The sequence below is a fragment of the Bison bison genome, unplaced genomic scaffold (genome assembly GCF_000754665.1).
Source record: "Bison bison bison isolate TAMUID 2011002044 unplaced genomic scaffold, Bison_UMD1.0 scf7180017864061, whole genome shotgun sequence".
NCBI classification, from domain to species: Eukaryota; Metazoa; Chordata; class Mammalia; order Artiodactyla; family Bovidae; genus Bison; species Bison bison.
In genome coordinates this window covers 3,591,554-3,606,033 of record NW_011494633.1, presented here as the reverse complement: position 1 = coordinate 3,606,033, position 14,480 = coordinate 3,591,554, and the positions used below count along the sequence as shown (strand labels likewise).

The 14,480-nt window shown below is 41.6% G+C and overlaps 1 protein-coding gene across 2 annotated transcripts in view; it reads right to left on the bottom strand.

The window, feature by feature from the left end:
* Positions 1–14,480, bottom strand: part of ADAL (adenosine deaminase-like) — a 29,918-nt gene that overhangs the window by 5,858 nt on the left and 9,580 nt on the right. The window contains exons 6-12 of one of the 2 annotated variants that reach the window (XM_010836138.1): positions 10,460–10,547; positions 8,404–8,485; positions 6,663–6,789; positions 5,543–5,623; positions 3,600–3,738; positions 1,895–1,995; positions 1,183–1,379 (exon numbers count right to left, since the gene is read on the bottom strand). In XM_010836138.1, coding sequence (XP_010834440.1) covers positions 1,194–1,379; positions 1,895–1,995; positions 3,600–3,738; positions 5,543–5,623; positions 6,663–6,789; positions 8,404–8,485; positions 10,460–10,547 — 804 coding nt within the window. In that variant the 3' untranslated portion in view covers positions 1,183–1,193. Of the gene's footprint in view, positions 1–407; positions 1,380–1,894; positions 1,996–3,599; positions 3,739–5,542; positions 5,624–6,662; positions 6,790–8,403; positions 8,486–10,459; positions 10,548–14,480 lie in introns of those variants that run through there. The other variant, XM_010836137.1, reaches the window with a different exon arrangement.

Below are 14,480 nucleotides of genomic sequence, written 5' to 3'. Positions count from 1 at the left end.
GGACAGTCATGTCTGTTCTCATCAGCTGTTTTCCTCGTGCTATTCTTCCCCCACCCCCCATGCTGTCCCTTCTTCCCTTTATTGTTTATTCTCTGTGGCCAACGCCATACGACTTAATACACACATATGCATAGGTTCCCTGGTGGCTCAGAGGTTAAAGCGTCTGCTTGGAATGAGGGAGACCTGGGTTCGATCCCTGGGTGGGGAAGATCCCCTGGAGAAGGAAATGGCAACCCACTCCAGTACTCTTGCCTGGAGAATCCCATGGAGGGAGGAGCCTGGTAGGCTACCATCCATGGGGTCGCAAAGAGTCGGACATGACTGAGCGACTTCACTTCATACATATGTTCATATATATACATATATATATGTGTGTGTGTGTATATATACATATATAGAGAGAACACTGCCATTTCTCTTTTATTGTAACCTGAGTATAGGGCTGTCTTGTCAACTCTACAGGGAACTATTTTTATGGTGACAAAGTGTAAGGAAGGGAAGATGAGATATGAGCACAAAAATGGATCAATTCTCTCGCCATTATTCAACTCAAAATCTAAAATGTATCTTGACTCCAGAAGGATTAATCATGAGAAGGGCAAAGGCAGATCTCAGCAGCTAGCCTGATCTGTCACGAGCATCACCCAAAGGAGGTTAACCCTGGCTACTGGGATTCACAAAAATCCATGGTATGCAGTGTAGCCTGGAGTCCACAGTTCTGGAGAATACTTAAGGGAGTCTGATTAAAGTAGGCACAACAAACCACAGAGCTGTCATCACAAGCTAGACAGATTAAAGGTTTTGGTAACAATCTGTATTCCCTTCTCACCTTATTTAGACTAGCAGTTCCAAAACTTTTCCTGATGAGAACCTACTTTGATTTTCTTGAAGTTTCATGATCTCTAGTGAAGAGGGACTGTTAAGGCAAAACCATTGCTAGAATGGGGAGCTCAGTGTGCAGCAGCATTCGGGTCCCTTCCTGAAAGCAGCATGGAGGTAAGCCATGGACAACCTCAGAGCCTTCAGGAGGTTTAAGACAGATTTACTGAGCACCCACCATGAGAAAGGTGCTGGTGTCGGAGTCCGCAGCACTTGGCTGCTATGGTTCCAAGGGAGGAGCAGCTTACTAAGTGGGATATGGCAGGGAGATCTAGGTTGTAAAACACACTCAATAGTATTCACCTTGTTACAGCTTAAAAATGGGGCTTCAGATGACTCCACTTCTTCCTCAGGTCAGCCTTGGTGCTGTCAGAAGCAAAGATGTAGCTGATGGATTCATAAGACAGATCCCACACCTGAGACTGGGTCAGATGAAATGTTTCAGCCACCAGCTGGTACTCTTGAGAAAGGCGTGTTGCAAAAACACCCTTATCATCAGTCTGTCAATGTAAGAAAGTTTCAAAATGAACGAGGAAATGACTTAAAAAAAAATAACAACTCTCAACTTTTGTTGAGAGTATTTTCCTATTTACCATGCTTTTAAGAGTCTAAACAGGGGCCTACAAATGTATCCAGGCACGTTTGTTACTGAACAGTCTTCTTTATCCTTTTTAAGAACATAAACCACCAGAGTAGTGGCTCTCAACCATGGCTGCATGTGCAAATCACCAAGGGAGCTTTTAAAATGCATCTGTGCCCAGGACTCAGCCCCGATCAATGAAAGCATTATCTCAAGAGGTGGGTGTTGGGCATCGGTACTGTCGTTCCCCCCAGGTCCTGCCCAGGACCTTCCCCTGCAGAGCCAAACCACAGTCACACCTTTGCAGCCTCTCACACTCCCCTCCTCTCTCACTCCTCCACTTGGGCACCACCCCTGGCATGCAACGCAGCCAGCTAGACAGTGAACGTCTGACCTACGGCAACTCTGGGACTAAAAGGGAGCAAAACGCCTTACACAGATCACGGCAGGATGGGCAACGCTGTACCAGAATCCAAAGTGATGTTGGTCGTAAGCTGGAACTGTCTGGCTTTTGACGTTGGAGGTCAAACAGAGTTCTAGAACGAGGTGGGAATGGAAGAAGTTTCTAATTAAAAGATCTATTAGTAGAGACATGAGAAATCTTCCCAAGCTATGCTTATTTTTAGTAGCTGGCCTTTTCTTACATGTGAAAACTGCCATGTGCTGCGGTTTACAGCAGCGACTGTACCAGGCGGGGAATTAGTGTCCCCTTCACAATCATGTGCTCCCCCCTTTCTTTTACGAAAAAGGAGAGGAAAGAGGAGCATGATAAGCCAGTCACGATGACAAATGCAGGGAAGCGTGAGAGGGGAGTAGATGGAATCTTCACAGGGCTGCTGCACTTCTTCCACAGTGGAGGCTGAAGTAGAGGTTAGGAAACAGTAGCAATGCTTGAGGGCTGCATGTTACAAAACTCCAAGAGTGGAAATGGACCTTTTCCATGAAAAGAAAGGTCTGAACTCCTTCCATTCACTGCCTCCTGCAAAGAAGTCTATCTTAAGAATGACTTCTATGATTACAAAACTCCTGCCTTGCGATGCTGTGCCCGGCTCTCCAGCCAGAGTGAAATGCTTCGCTGACTTGATTGATGGCATCCATTGCTTTCAGTGAGGCGGCTGCGACCCAGGGCCACTCAGTCCCAGGAATGGCAAACCCAACCTGCCCCTGCTGATTGCAGAGCCTGGACACCACTCCAAGTAAGATCACTAGGCAAGTGGTTTCCAAGATTCTTTACCTTTGTGGAGGTTTAAAAATTTCCTTACTAAAAAGAAAAAAAAAATCTCACCCATTATGAATTGCTGAAAAACTCTATAAATTAGCCAAAAAACCACACCCACAAAAGTGTTACGACAAACTGTTAAATTTTTAAGTTCGGTGAATTCATCATTCAGTAAAAAGGTGTTCAGCCACCTGCTTTTTTCCCTCATCAGAAAGGCCTTCCCCAACCATCCAAGCAAAAGTGGTTAGCTCACCACTATTCTACCAGCCTGTTTAATTTTCTGAAAAGGACTTATCACTGATAGTTTCTTGTGTATTTGCTTACTGTCTCTCTTACCCACGCTAGAATATAAGTTCCTTGAGAAAGAAACATTGTCTATTTTTTTACTGCTCTATTCCCAGCAACTGGAATAGTGACTGGAAGAGAGTAGGCACTTCATAAATATTTGTTGCTAAATAAAAATAGCTCCTGGTATATACATGCAGACAAGCATGTGATGTTAACAGACATAAAAAAGTATATTTGGAATTTTGCAGACGTCTTAATCTTTAAATATATGTTATACATTTTCACAACATAAGTAAACAGGTTAAAGTCATTCCAAAATGATAGATGACCCTTATTATATATTATATATATTATATATATAAAATTATATATTATTCAATATAATACTGAGTTCCAGGAACTGAGGAATGCAGCAGTGAGCAAGACAGACAAGGGCCCTGCTCTCATGGAGCTTTTATACTCTAATGGGAGCTATTAATAAAATTTCCAGTTACTTAGATAAGGTTGAGAAAGCATCACTTCATTTCTAAATGATATCTATGTATTTAGAACAGTGCTTCTCTACATATGGATGGCAAGCTGCAGGTGGGGGAGGAAGGGTCAGAGAGTTGCCTGGAGGACCTGAAGCCTTACCGAGCGGTATCTGGTGTTGCCTCACAAAGTCCACCAGATCCGGGGATCCTTCCTCGGAGGAGCTGAGAAATGTCCCATGCCCAATTCGGTCAGGAAACAGGTTCAGGAGTACTTGTGTTTCAGTTTTTTGGTTTGGAATCTCAAAAAAAAGAAGGGGAGAAGAAGGCATCAATAACATCTTTCAGTGGCTCTTAAAAGTACTTCTTCTTTGCCTTTGATCTTCCCATTCATTTCCCAATATTCTTCTGGATTCATTTCAATGATAATAATAACTAGAGAGCCAACAGTTATTGACTTTTACATACATTCTGCTTTAAACCTCACAAGAATTATACAATGTATTAAGACAAAGAAATCAAAACTCAAAAAGTAAGTGTTCAATAACAAAATCCCACAACTCTATATGCATACGTGTGTTCTGTGTTGTGTACATGTCTTCACACATATTAGAAAAAGAGCTGGAAAAACATAAAAACGAAACTGTTAACAGGATCAACTCAGGAGCAGAACTGAAGGGGACCTTCCATTTTTTATTTATTTACTTCTACTTTATACTATTTCTCTACTCTTCGATTTTCTTCAGGTACATAAAACTTTTGTAGCTAAAAATATAAAGCATTTTAAAGAAAAGCTGTCCAGATATAAAGCATTTTAAAGAAAAGCTGTCCAAGCTCACAGAGCTAGCATAATGGTAGAGATAAGGGGGAAACCCGGCTCTGTCTGACTCTGGGGCCTAGCCTCCATCCACACAGTGCATTCGTGCTTTATCTTGACAAAGCTACCTATGTGCATACCACAACCACCACGGAAATGTGTGTCTAGCTGTGCTCTTCATCTCTTAGATAGACTAAAAGACAAATGACCATAACGTGTCGAAATGAAACGTTTCCCATCCAATGGATCAAATAAGAGAACAGAAACTAAAGTAAGGGCAGGTTCTTACGCTGTGCACAGAACCAGAGGTAACCGGCTTCATGCTGGCTGTTCTGTTACCCTGGCCGATGGCTTCAATCTGGCATCGGTTAGGTCAACTAGAGGGTGTCCTGTGTGTGAAGGATCTTTTTGATCAGAGTGTGGAAACATAGATCCTAGACTTTAAGTTCTGCTACTAGATTACTGACTCTCTGCTTGTAGACATGAAAAACACTCAGTACTGGCAAGAAGCTCCAATTTTTGCCTCAATCTTTATATCATGACCCCATCTAATACTCAAAATAATCATATGCAGTAAGTAGGTAATATTTCCTGCATTCAAGAAACAATTAAACCCAAATTTATCAAGTTGTATACCTTACTTTTTGTATATTAATAAAAGAAAGCATTAAGTAGGTAGAGTACTGAGGTAAGAAAGCAAATCTACCTATAAAATGGAAAAGTGCAGGAGAGCCCTCGTTTGCCCCTCAGGGACATGCTGGCCAGGGAAGTGACTGTTCTCCAGCTACTGTCCATGCATGACCTGCCCTGTGCTCTTGCTGTCCAGTTGGGGCCCACGGGGCACCCGATCTCCCTCTGGGCCTTACAAAACGATGATGAGCTACTTCCTTTCTTGCCAGTGTATGTGATACATTCAGGTCCCTTCCCTGCAAGGACAAGCGAGGCAAACTCTGCTTTTCTCAGTGTCGGTTTGCTGATAACAAGGCTGCTGACCAAAATTCATGCATTTTCTCCACCAAGCTGTCATTGAACTGTTCTAAGGATACAACTGTAGCACAAGTCAACAGCCAAGCCTAGGAACTATAACAACATAGAAACCATAACTCCAGGGACTACGGCAAGTTATGCCTTTATCATTATAACTTACACAAAAATATTTCTATTTTCTCTCTAAAAGTGTTTTCCCAAGCCAGGTTTATCTTTAGCCATGTACAAGTGATTATTATTTTCTGTTAATGATTTTCCACTGTAATCTACCCTCTCCAGCCTAATTTTACAATATTATTTACCTCTGAAAGATGAAGTGCCAACTTCAGACCAGATTTTTTAGCTTCTAAAAGAGGTTCCAAGAAGTCTTTTGCTTGTCCTGCCTTGAAGATAAAAGTTAAAATGAGGATCTATGAGTCTAGGCAAACTGAAGAACTGAGTATTCTGTCTCAATAACAAAGGAATAATGGCAGGAAATAAAGTGGCAGATGGACTCATTTGTACATTTTGTTTATAAAACAAAATTAGGGAATTCAAAGCTGGCAAAGCCACTGTCCTTGCCCTGAAGAATCTCAAGTATCAGTGAACCTCAGGTGAATCAGCTAAGCTAGATATAACAGTCACCAAATTTTATTTCTGGAAGGTTATCTAGGTATCTAGAGCTAAGGAGAACTCACCTGATTCAGGAACAAGTATGACTGGTAAAGAAAGCTTCTATCAAATGGACGATGAAACAAGGCCAGAACAGCCCAGGTTTAGTTAAAGCCGTAAGAACCAGGTTCACAGGACTCTAATTCATTGATTTTCAACTGAGGTGATTCTGCCCCTCAAGGGACATTTGGTGACATCTATAAACATTTTTGGTTGTTTCAACTAAGAAGGTGCTCGGATCTATTGGGAAGAGGTCAGGGATGCTGCTAAACATCTTAAAATACACAGGACATTCTCCTACAATAAAAATTCTTTGGCCCAAGATGTCAGTAGTCACAGCTGAGACACCCTGCTTGAATATGACCTTCAAGAAGCTCTAGGCCAGCCTTTTTCAACTGGGGCTTCTGTGAGATAATTAAGCCCTACCCACAGTTAAGCATTAAGCATTAGACATGGACTATAATAAATCAACTCTCTCTATGTATGTAGGATGGTACTAGTTGGATACCATCTTTAGAAAAATGAATAAAATAATCATACTGTCATACAAATCTTTTTTTTTCTTTTCCTTTTTTTAGAGGGCTTACTCTTTCACAGAAACCTGGAGAGCAGTTGCTACGGACATTCTGGTCATCCAGGACAGAACACGGCTTTATCCACACAGGGGGTCTGCTGAACCTCTGGAGAACGCAAGCTGCCCCAAGCTAATCTTTACCCCACAAACTGATTCTATTTTTTAGAAATAAAACATATTTTGGAAAAATAACTTACTGAAGGGTCTCCACTGAGGTCGAGGCCAAGAACTGTATCCTCTGCAGAAAGGAAGAACTCTTCAGCAAGTTTAACAGCCTCCTTGGCCGCTGAAGGGCCACCTCTTCTGTCAATTGATATCAAATACCTTCAATGCAAGAAGAACACAGTTGAAAACGAATGCTGATTATGAAGATGAAAAAGACAACTCTGAGGATGGCCAGAAGGTACGGCAAGCTACCTGCGATGTATCTTATTGCAGAAGTACAGCCTGAATGACTTGACAGCTTACTTTGCCAGAGGGAGTGAAACATAAATTTCTAAACAGCACCAGATATCTAGTTACCACTCAAACTTCTGATTATTTCATGTTTTTGTTGTTGTTGTTGTTCATGTATTTGTTTTTTAGTCTGTTCGGTTCAGAATCCAACTTAGGTCCACACATCGTTTTGGTCAATGTGTCCCAAGTCTCTTTTAATCCATTGCCACTTCCCGCCCCTCCCCCACTCTCCACCTCACACCTCTCCCCAGCCTCTCTTCTTGAATTTATTTGAAGAAACCAGATCATTTGTTCTGTAGAGTTTTCCACAGTCTGATTTTGCTGACTGAATCCCTATGTTGCTAACATGTTCTCCTGTCTCTTGTATTTCCTACGGATTGGAAACTGGATCCAGTCTAGAGGCTTAATCACATCAAATTCAATACTGAGGCAAGAGGAATTAATAGGCGGTGGTTCCTTCATCAGAAGGCTTAGATCTCTTATTTCATTAAGGGTTACAAGACTGGTAATATTCTAACATGTACCCAATAGCTGATACAAATTATATCAACATATATTAAAAAATAAACAAAATTATTTGATTATTGAAGTTAAATAGTTTTATATACATTTATTGGCCATTTCTATGTTTTCTCTTCTGAATTCTTGTCTTTTGCCTGTTTTTGTTTTTTAATTAGGGTATCAGTCTAGTTAAGCGTAACTGAGAGATGTTATAGACAGATTTTATAGCCAGAATGCCAGCTAGCTTTCTTTCTTTTCTTCCGTCAAGGACTTAACGAGCCCTAATTATGTGCTGGCTCTAAGTACTGGTGAATCAAAAGACAACGTCCCTGGCCTCACTGAACTTACATTCTAGTGGGTGAATGTGTATATATATACATAAAACAAGAAAATTTCTGATTTTGTTAAGAGGAGTGTCATAAAGGAAATAAATGGAGTAACTAGAAGATGTGGGGAGGCATGTTAGATAAGGTGGTCAAGGAAGGCCTCTCTGAGGAAGTGACAGCTACGTGAGACCTGAGGAACAAGAAGCCAGCCGTGTGAGGATATGGTAGAGTGTTCTAGGCAGAAGCAACAGGAACTACAAAAGTGCTGACATGGGACGACAGTCTCGGCCTGTTTGAGGAACAGGGGGAAGGTCAGTGCGTGGTACGTGACCAGTGAAACACACGAAGCTGCTGAAGTGAGAAAGGCAGCACGTGGGACCTTGCAGGCCCCAAGAAGAAGTCTGGGTTTTTGTTGAAGAGCCACGGGAAGCCACACTTCACTACAGCAACAGGACTCAGAACTTTATTGCCACAGGAAAAAAAATTCAAAACTGTATTCTCAACTTTAATCAATGAAGTTCTTGACCTTTTTTCTATTATAAGATAAAAGTCAGTTATTGGTTGATTTATAAAAATCTGTTATACCCATGCTCAGAGTAAAACTGTCACATTCTAGTATTTTCAGTGGTGACCACTAAGGCACAATGTTTCTTACCTAACATCAATGTCTACATTTTCTTCTTTGGACTGTTTTATACCCTCAAGTATAGATTCCACGTAAGTCTTTTTAGTCATTCCTGGAAAGGACACAAATAAAACATCTGTAAAGAGATCATCAACAATTTCATCCTTCAACAATCATATTCCTATATGAACAATTACATTTCACTTTCTGTGTGATAAGTGTATGGTTACAGATGAGTTATGGATGTGTGTGCATGCTCAGTCACTCAGCCATGTCAGACTCTTTGCAACCCCATGGACTGTAGCCCCCCAGGTTCCTCTGTCCATGGGATTATCCAGGCAAGAATACTGGAGTAGGTTGATTCCTCTTCCAGGGATCTTACTGACCCAGGGGTCGAATCTGTGTCTCTTGCATATGCAGGCTTTAGTAAATGCCATTTGTACTTAATGAGCTTCCCTGACAGCTCAGACGGTAAAGAATCTGCCAGCAATGCAGGAGACCTGAGTTTGACCCTGGTTCAGGAGAAGGGGGCGACAGAGGATGAGATGGTTGGATGGTATCACTGACTCAACAGTCATGAGTTTGTGCAGTCTTCTGGGAGTTGGTGAAAGACAGGGAAGTCTGGTGTGCTGTAGTCCATGGGGCAGCAAAGAGACACGACTGAGCAACTGAACAACAACAACACACACACACACACACACACACACACAATGATATGACTTGGAGACTGAACAACAACAAAAATACAATTCTGAACAGATGAGATGCTACTAGATGTATGTGTATCCTATTCATTCATTTAACACTGTGTTCTGAGCATGTCTTCCTGTCATTAAAGTGTCTTTGCAAATATTTTTCATGGTTACCAAATATTCCATTAAACTTTAACTATTCCCCTATTCTGCACACTTAAGTTAGCATTTCCCTTTGAATCTCCATTTGAAGAGTCCACTAGCACTAATAATCTATAGATTGCTTTTCTCCTTCCCTTTCACGATCCTCACCGGCATAACTTGGAACTGATCCTAAAGTTTAAAAATGTGAAATAAGAATCTTCTGTTCAGGGGGAGCAATAATTGGGAGACTGGGATTGACACATACACATGACTATATGTAAAGTAGATAATTAAAAAATACCCCCTGTATAGCACGGGAACTCTTCTCAATACTCTATAATGACCTATGTGGGAAAAAAATCTAAAGAAGAGTGGATATATGTAACTCTTCTCAGTGCTCTGTAATGACCTACGTGGGAAAAGAATCTAAAGAAGAGTGGATATATGTATAACTGACTCACTTTGCTGTAGAGCAGAACCAACATGACACTGTAAATCAACTACATCCTAATAAAAATCAAAAATAAAAAAAGAATCTTCTGCTTATCTCATTTCAACACTTACTTTACTATATGTAGTTTAAAATTTCACCCTCTGAATAATGCTGGCTACACATTATCTAGGCACAAGATGATCTGGTCACAAAATGCTAAGCGGGACCCAAAGACATCATAGAATACCTTCTGATGCTGCTCTTATCAGCAGAAAGAGGGCCCTAGGAAGCTTCTCCAGACCATATCCAGATCCATTCATCTCCACCCAGAGAGGTTTTACCACATCACAGCTCGCTCCTGGCCTAAGATACCATCAGTCCCCGAGAAGAGACTGAATAACTTCATCTCAGTGACTGTCATGAAATGCGATTCCACATCCACTCAGGGGCACTGTGTCACAAGCACTTGCTGCAGGGAACACGAACCAACGTCTATTTAAGAACACAGCCATAAGGAACAAGTGTTCTTTTTTCAGAGTGAGAAGAGCAAACAAGAATAATCAAAATTTTTGCAGCCCTTTTAATTTCCCTTCAACAGATAATACCTGACCTGGTATTTTAACTTACGAATAACTGACTGACTCATTAATAACGTATGTCATTAATGTACATCGGAAGATATGGATCTTTGACCCTACTTTTACAACAGTGTAACGGTAAATGCTGCATACTCTCAACTTTGCAGGCACATGCATGATCAAAGCACGTGAGGGAAAAGATAGACATATGCTGAGAAGCAGCAATAGTTAGATTTTACCTGTAGCATCTTCTCCTCTGGGTGTGCTCCTTAGTTCCAGATACTTGACACCATCATCTGCAAATTCTTTAATGACATCTTTCGTCACCTGATAATAAAAGCAATGCACACAATACTGATAACATTAGTGTAAGGGGCCCAGAGTCGGAGACGACTGAAGCGACTTAGCAGCAGTAGCAGCAGCAGCAGCAGCAAGGGGCCCAATGAAAATGCCACGTGCTACAGCTTTATTTCACGCATTAAATGACTTGCAAGGAGTGGTGGAGTCTCCCACACAGTAAAGCAACCTGCTTTTCACACCCCTAGTGGAGGCTGTGACAAAACTACCATGTTTCCAACAGCTTCCCTTACCCACCTCACTCTCACATTAAATCCAAATCTGCACAACCCCCCGCCACCTTCTGTTTCTCTTCTTCTCTTTTAACCATTTGTCTATCTCCTAGAGAACAGCAGACTGATAAAACAGAAATGAGGCAAAACTAAAACCAGTAAACCATCTCTGAGTGTACAGTACTGGAAAGTTACATATAGAAATAAGCAGCTAAAATGATTAGGCAGTACTGATGTACCATTTAATGTCATGGCTTCTTATAGACGAAAACACAGGCAGAACACTGGATGACATAAATCACAGCAAGATCCTCTAAGACCCACCTCCTGGAGTAATGGAAATAAAAACAAAAACACGTGGGACCTAATTAAACTGAAACGCTTTTGCACACCAAAGGAAACTATAAACAAGGTGAAAAGACAACCCTCATAATGGGAGAAAATAATAGCAAGTGAAACGACTGACAAAGGATTAATTTCCAAAATATATAAGCAGATCATACAACTCAATATAAGAAAAACAAACAACCCAAACCAAAAGTGAGCAAAAGACCTAAACAGACATTTCTCCGATGAAGACATACAGATGGCTAATAAACAAACAAAAAGATGCTCAACATCACTCATTATTAGAGAAATGTAAATCAAAACTACAATGAGATACTACCTCAAACTGGTCAGAATGGCCATCATCAAAAAAATCTACAAACAATAAATGCTGGAGAGGGTGTGGGGAAAAAGGAACCCTCTCGTACTGCTGGTGGGAATGTAAACCGATACAGTCACTACGGAAGATGGTGTGGAGAGTCCTTAAAAACTAGGAATAAAACTAGCACGTGACCCAGAAATCCCACTAGCAGGCATACACCCTGAGGAAACCAAAACTGAAAAAGACACGTGTACCCCAATGTTCAATGCAGCACTATTTACAATAGCTAGGGCATGGAAGCAACCTAGATGTCTGTCAACAGATGAATGGATGAAGAAGCTGCGGAACACATGTACAATGGAATACCACTCAGACATAAAAAGGGATGCGTCTGAGTCAGTTCTAATGAGGCGGATGACCCTAGAGCCTGTTATACAGAATGAAGTAAGTCTGAAACTAAAACAAATATCACATATTTCTGCATATATGTGGTATCCTCAAAGGTACTGATGAACCTATTTGCAGGCCAGCAATGGAGACGCAGACATAAAGAACGAGATTTATGGACACGGGGTGGGGGAGTGGGGAGCAGGAGAGGGTGGGATGAATGGGGAGAGAAGCATGGAGACATATACATTACCATATATAAAACAGATAGCCAAGGGCAATCTGCTGTGTGACTCAGGGAACTCAGACCAGAGCTCTGTAACAATAGAGGGGTGGACGAGGTGGGAGGTGGGAGGGAAGCTCAAGAGGGAGGGGACATATGTATAGCCATGGCTGATTCATGTTTATGTACAGCAGAAACCAAAACAACATTATAAAGTAATAATCCTTCAATTAAAAATATAAAAAAAAATAAAGTCATGGCTTAAGGTTCTTATTCACGTTATTTACGGATAAGTTGAACTTTGCAAGAATTTCTTTTGGCAGGGTTAAACTCTCCCCAAAGGTACTTAGGAAGATTCTTTTAGGCAAAGAAAAATTGGTGATAAATTTGAATTAAAAAACTGTATTCAATCTAATAGAAAACTCAACAATCCAAAAATTACTGAATGACCAAGATAAATGATATCTAAAGGCTGAAGGCATGTTTTCCCTCATTGCCATTACCTAAAATGTAAAAACCTAGGAGAAAAAAGGACCCGGTTAGAAATACTGTGACAACCAGCCCTAGTTAGTCCTTACAGCTGGTATCCTACGCTTCACCTGCTTTGCCCACACGCACATGGGCACACAGATGCCGTATCCGGGCAGAGGAACAGGGCTGGCTGACTGTACAGACAGTGCCTAACAGGGTGGCACCACCTTGGTGGATTCACTGCAAGCCAAGGTCTGAGCCTCGTCTTTTTTCTTCATACTAAAGCCAAAATGGAACTTATTACAACATGCATATAACAGGTGGCTCAGATTCACCAGGAGGTCTCGAGAATCAGCCTTAGAGATCACACAGCTCAGGATGTTACAGGCAAGAGTCAATTCTGACTCCATGCTGAATCTGTTTCTTTGACTTAAACCTTTGCTTTCTGTTGCTTTTATTATTATAAACAAACAAAATGGCCTGCCTCGGAGGCCATTATGTCAAATGCCCCCTCTGCCTAATGTCAAACCAAAATGCCTTTGTTCAGGACTTTGTCCACCTGTGGATGGCTCCAGGAGGGCAAAAATTAACATATCCTCTCCTGGAGGCTGGCCATTCCAGAAGATATATGTAAGATTAACAGCATTTTTAACCTTAATCCCTCACCTCTCTCCATCTTTGTTCTATAAAAGAAACTGGCATCCAGACGCCAATAAGATGGTTATTCTGAGACATTAGTCTGCCATCTTCTCCATCTGCCAGCTTTCCCAATAAAGTCATATTCCTTGCCTCAACACCTCATCTCTTGAATTTACTGGCCTGTTGTGTGGCAAGCAGAGACAGCTTGGACTCAGTAACAAGGACAACACAAAAGCATTCAAAATCACATGACACCCTTGGACCAAGCAAGACACCACTGCTTCCTCCACCACTAGGCACGACCCTGCAGCCTCTGCACCATCATCAAAGGCGCTAGACCACCCTGTAGCGCTGGTGTTCCAGAAACCCCACGCTGCTGCCACTGCCATCACCACAGCCCAGTCCTCGTCTTTGCAGGTTGTGAGGAACTCAGATCTCATCTTCACTCCTTAACTAAGCAGATCCAGAAAGACCAACTCCCCCTACCCCAGCTCACAGGAGACTAATGCAGAAGCCCGTCTATAGTGTGTGGATTGACAACGAGGGTGAAGGGAAGGTGTGAAGTGATCATATCTACTGTCCAGGGCATCCCTTTTCCTGGCGGTGAGGTACCTGTGAAACCTAAAGGAACAACAGAAGGTTGCTGGCAAGTACTGATTGAGAGCAGTGGAAGCAAGACTTCGCTAGGCCACAGTGAGACCTGTGGAATCATCTCTAGCTCATATCCAAGAACACTTCTCTAGGGAGTGACTTCTCTTCCCATGTCAACCAGATTCAGTCCTTTCTGCTCCAGGCAGCAATAGGTACTGCAGTCAGCTCTTGGCTCTTTGGGCTTTGTTCTCCTTTGCTCTAGACTAAGAACATCGACTCAAGTTCTGTCTTCAGATAGAGTACCTTACCATTAAGTTGCCGCTTACTCCAGGGATGGTAAGACTGTACATCTCAAATAAAAAAGAACAAGGACTCTGGAATCAGACAAAACAGCCAATTCTGCCACTTTACTCATGGTTAGTGACCTTGAACAAGTTATATTTAACCTCTTTAGGCCTCAGTTTTTTTCATCTGCAAAAAGGGACCAATAAAAATAACCACTTCAGAAAAGTCATGTTGAGCACAGAATCTAGCACATGCAATAGTTAATCTTTTTTCAGCCACATTTCAATCTTGTCTCTTTGAGATAACACTCAGTTACTCCGATAAGACTGTTAAGTGATCCTCATACACTCAGTCCCATATCTATAAACAATCCCTTGACTTATTCCCACACAAGGTTCACTTATTAAAGCTTCTTACCAACTTTTAAAGAAAAGAAACAATGAGTA